The 1,413-nt window shown below is 58.7% G+C and overlaps 1 protein-coding gene across 1 annotated transcript in view; it reads left to right on the forward strand.

Annotated features, from left to right (window-relative positions):
• Positions 1-1,413, forward strand: part of Slc8a2 (solute carrier family 8 member A2) — a 30,970-nt gene that overhangs the window by 28,183 nt on the left and 1,374 nt on the right. The window contains exon 10 of the mRNA XM_031385406.1: positions 583-1,413. This exon is cut by the window's right edge and continues 1,374 nt beyond it. Coding sequence (XP_031241266.1) covers positions 583-959 — 377 coding nt within the window. The 3' untranslated portion in view covers positions 960-1,413. The remainder of the gene's footprint in view (positions 1-582) is intronic.

Raw genomic sequence — 1,413 nt, forward strand, 5'->3', positions numbered from 1 at the left:
GTCTCAATTTGTAGTCTTGGTTGCCCTGGAATTAACTATGTAGCCCAGGCTTGCCCCAAACTCATGGTGATCCTCCCAAGTGCTAGAAGTGAAGGTATGCATACCACCCTGGCTAAATTGACTCAGATGAGACTAGAGACCAGACAGTAGAAGCGTGAACATGCCCCAGAAACAGGGCAGTGTCTTATGTCCTGTAGGGAGGCTGAGGCCATGATCACCTGAACCCCAGCAAACTTTTTGGGAAGGATAGCACATGCGGGACAAAATGTCATCAATAAGGAGAGCACTCGTGGGGACATGCCGCTGTTTCCCGAGAGGGTGTGATGGGAAGAGGACGGGGCAACAGCAGCCCCTCCAAAATTAAAAAGTGAGCCCCTAGAGGAGAGTTCAATGCCAGCTTCACAGGAAAGCAAGCTTTATGCCACTGAGAGTAGGCAGTGGGGTCTACTGGTTGCACACACGTCCCAAAGAAGTCTTCCACAGACAGTGGAGGTTACTGCATGAAGACCAATCCCAAAGGAAGTAGGCAGTGGTCTGGGGGCGTCACGCAGCCTCTCATTCTCCCGTGTCTTGTCCCTGTAGACACGTTCGCCAGCAAGGTGGCCGCGCTGCAGGACCAGTGCGCCGACGCGTCCATCGGCAACGTGACCGGCTCCAACGCAGTGAACGTGTTCCTGGGCCTGGGTGTGGCCTGGTCGGTGGCAGCGGTGTACTGGGCGGTGCAGGGTCGCCCCTTCGAGGTGCGTACAGGCACGCTGGCCTTCTCGGTCACACTGTTCACCGTCTTCGCCTTCGTGGGCATCGCAGTGCTGTTGTACCGGCGCCGGCCACACATCGGCGGCGAGCTGGGCGGCCCGCGGGGACCCAAGCTGGCCACCACCGCTCTCTTCCTAGGCCTCTGGTTCCTCTACATTCTCTTCGCCAGCCTGGAGGCTTACTGCCACATCCGGGGCTTCTAGGGCCCTAGCCACCGCCCTGAGGGTGGGGACTTCGTGGCTTTTGCTCTTGGACCCACCCGTCTCCTTACCCAGACTCAGCCTGGGCGCTTCCTAGGCTCCTCCTCATCAGCCTTCTTCCTGGGATCAGCCTCCCTTTCTCCCTGGTATCCCATCCCTTGCCCTCCCTTCTCAGCTGCACTCCCTTCAGCCCATCCTCGGGTGAGTTAACACCCGAGCCCCCAGCCAGACACTACTTCTCTGTCTCCCTGGACACTGAGCCTGATTCTGTCTTCTCGTGTCCCTTCCCTCAAGCCATGAACCTCCACCTGTGCCCCCAGGTCTTAGAACATCTCCCTAGGTACCTCAGAGGGAGGCTGTGCCATCCCAGGACTCCGCCAATCACCGCCCTTACCCCCCAACCCTCAGGGAGCTCCCTTGCAGTCCCCAAGGGAAGGAATAAGGGGTGTGTGCGGGG

The sequence above is a fragment of the Mastomys coucha genome, unplaced genomic scaffold (genome assembly GCF_008632895.1).
Source record: "Mastomys coucha isolate ucsf_1 unplaced genomic scaffold, UCSF_Mcou_1 pScaffold21, whole genome shotgun sequence".
NCBI lineage: Eukaryota > Metazoa > Chordata > Mammalia > Rodentia > Muridae > Mastomys > Mastomys coucha.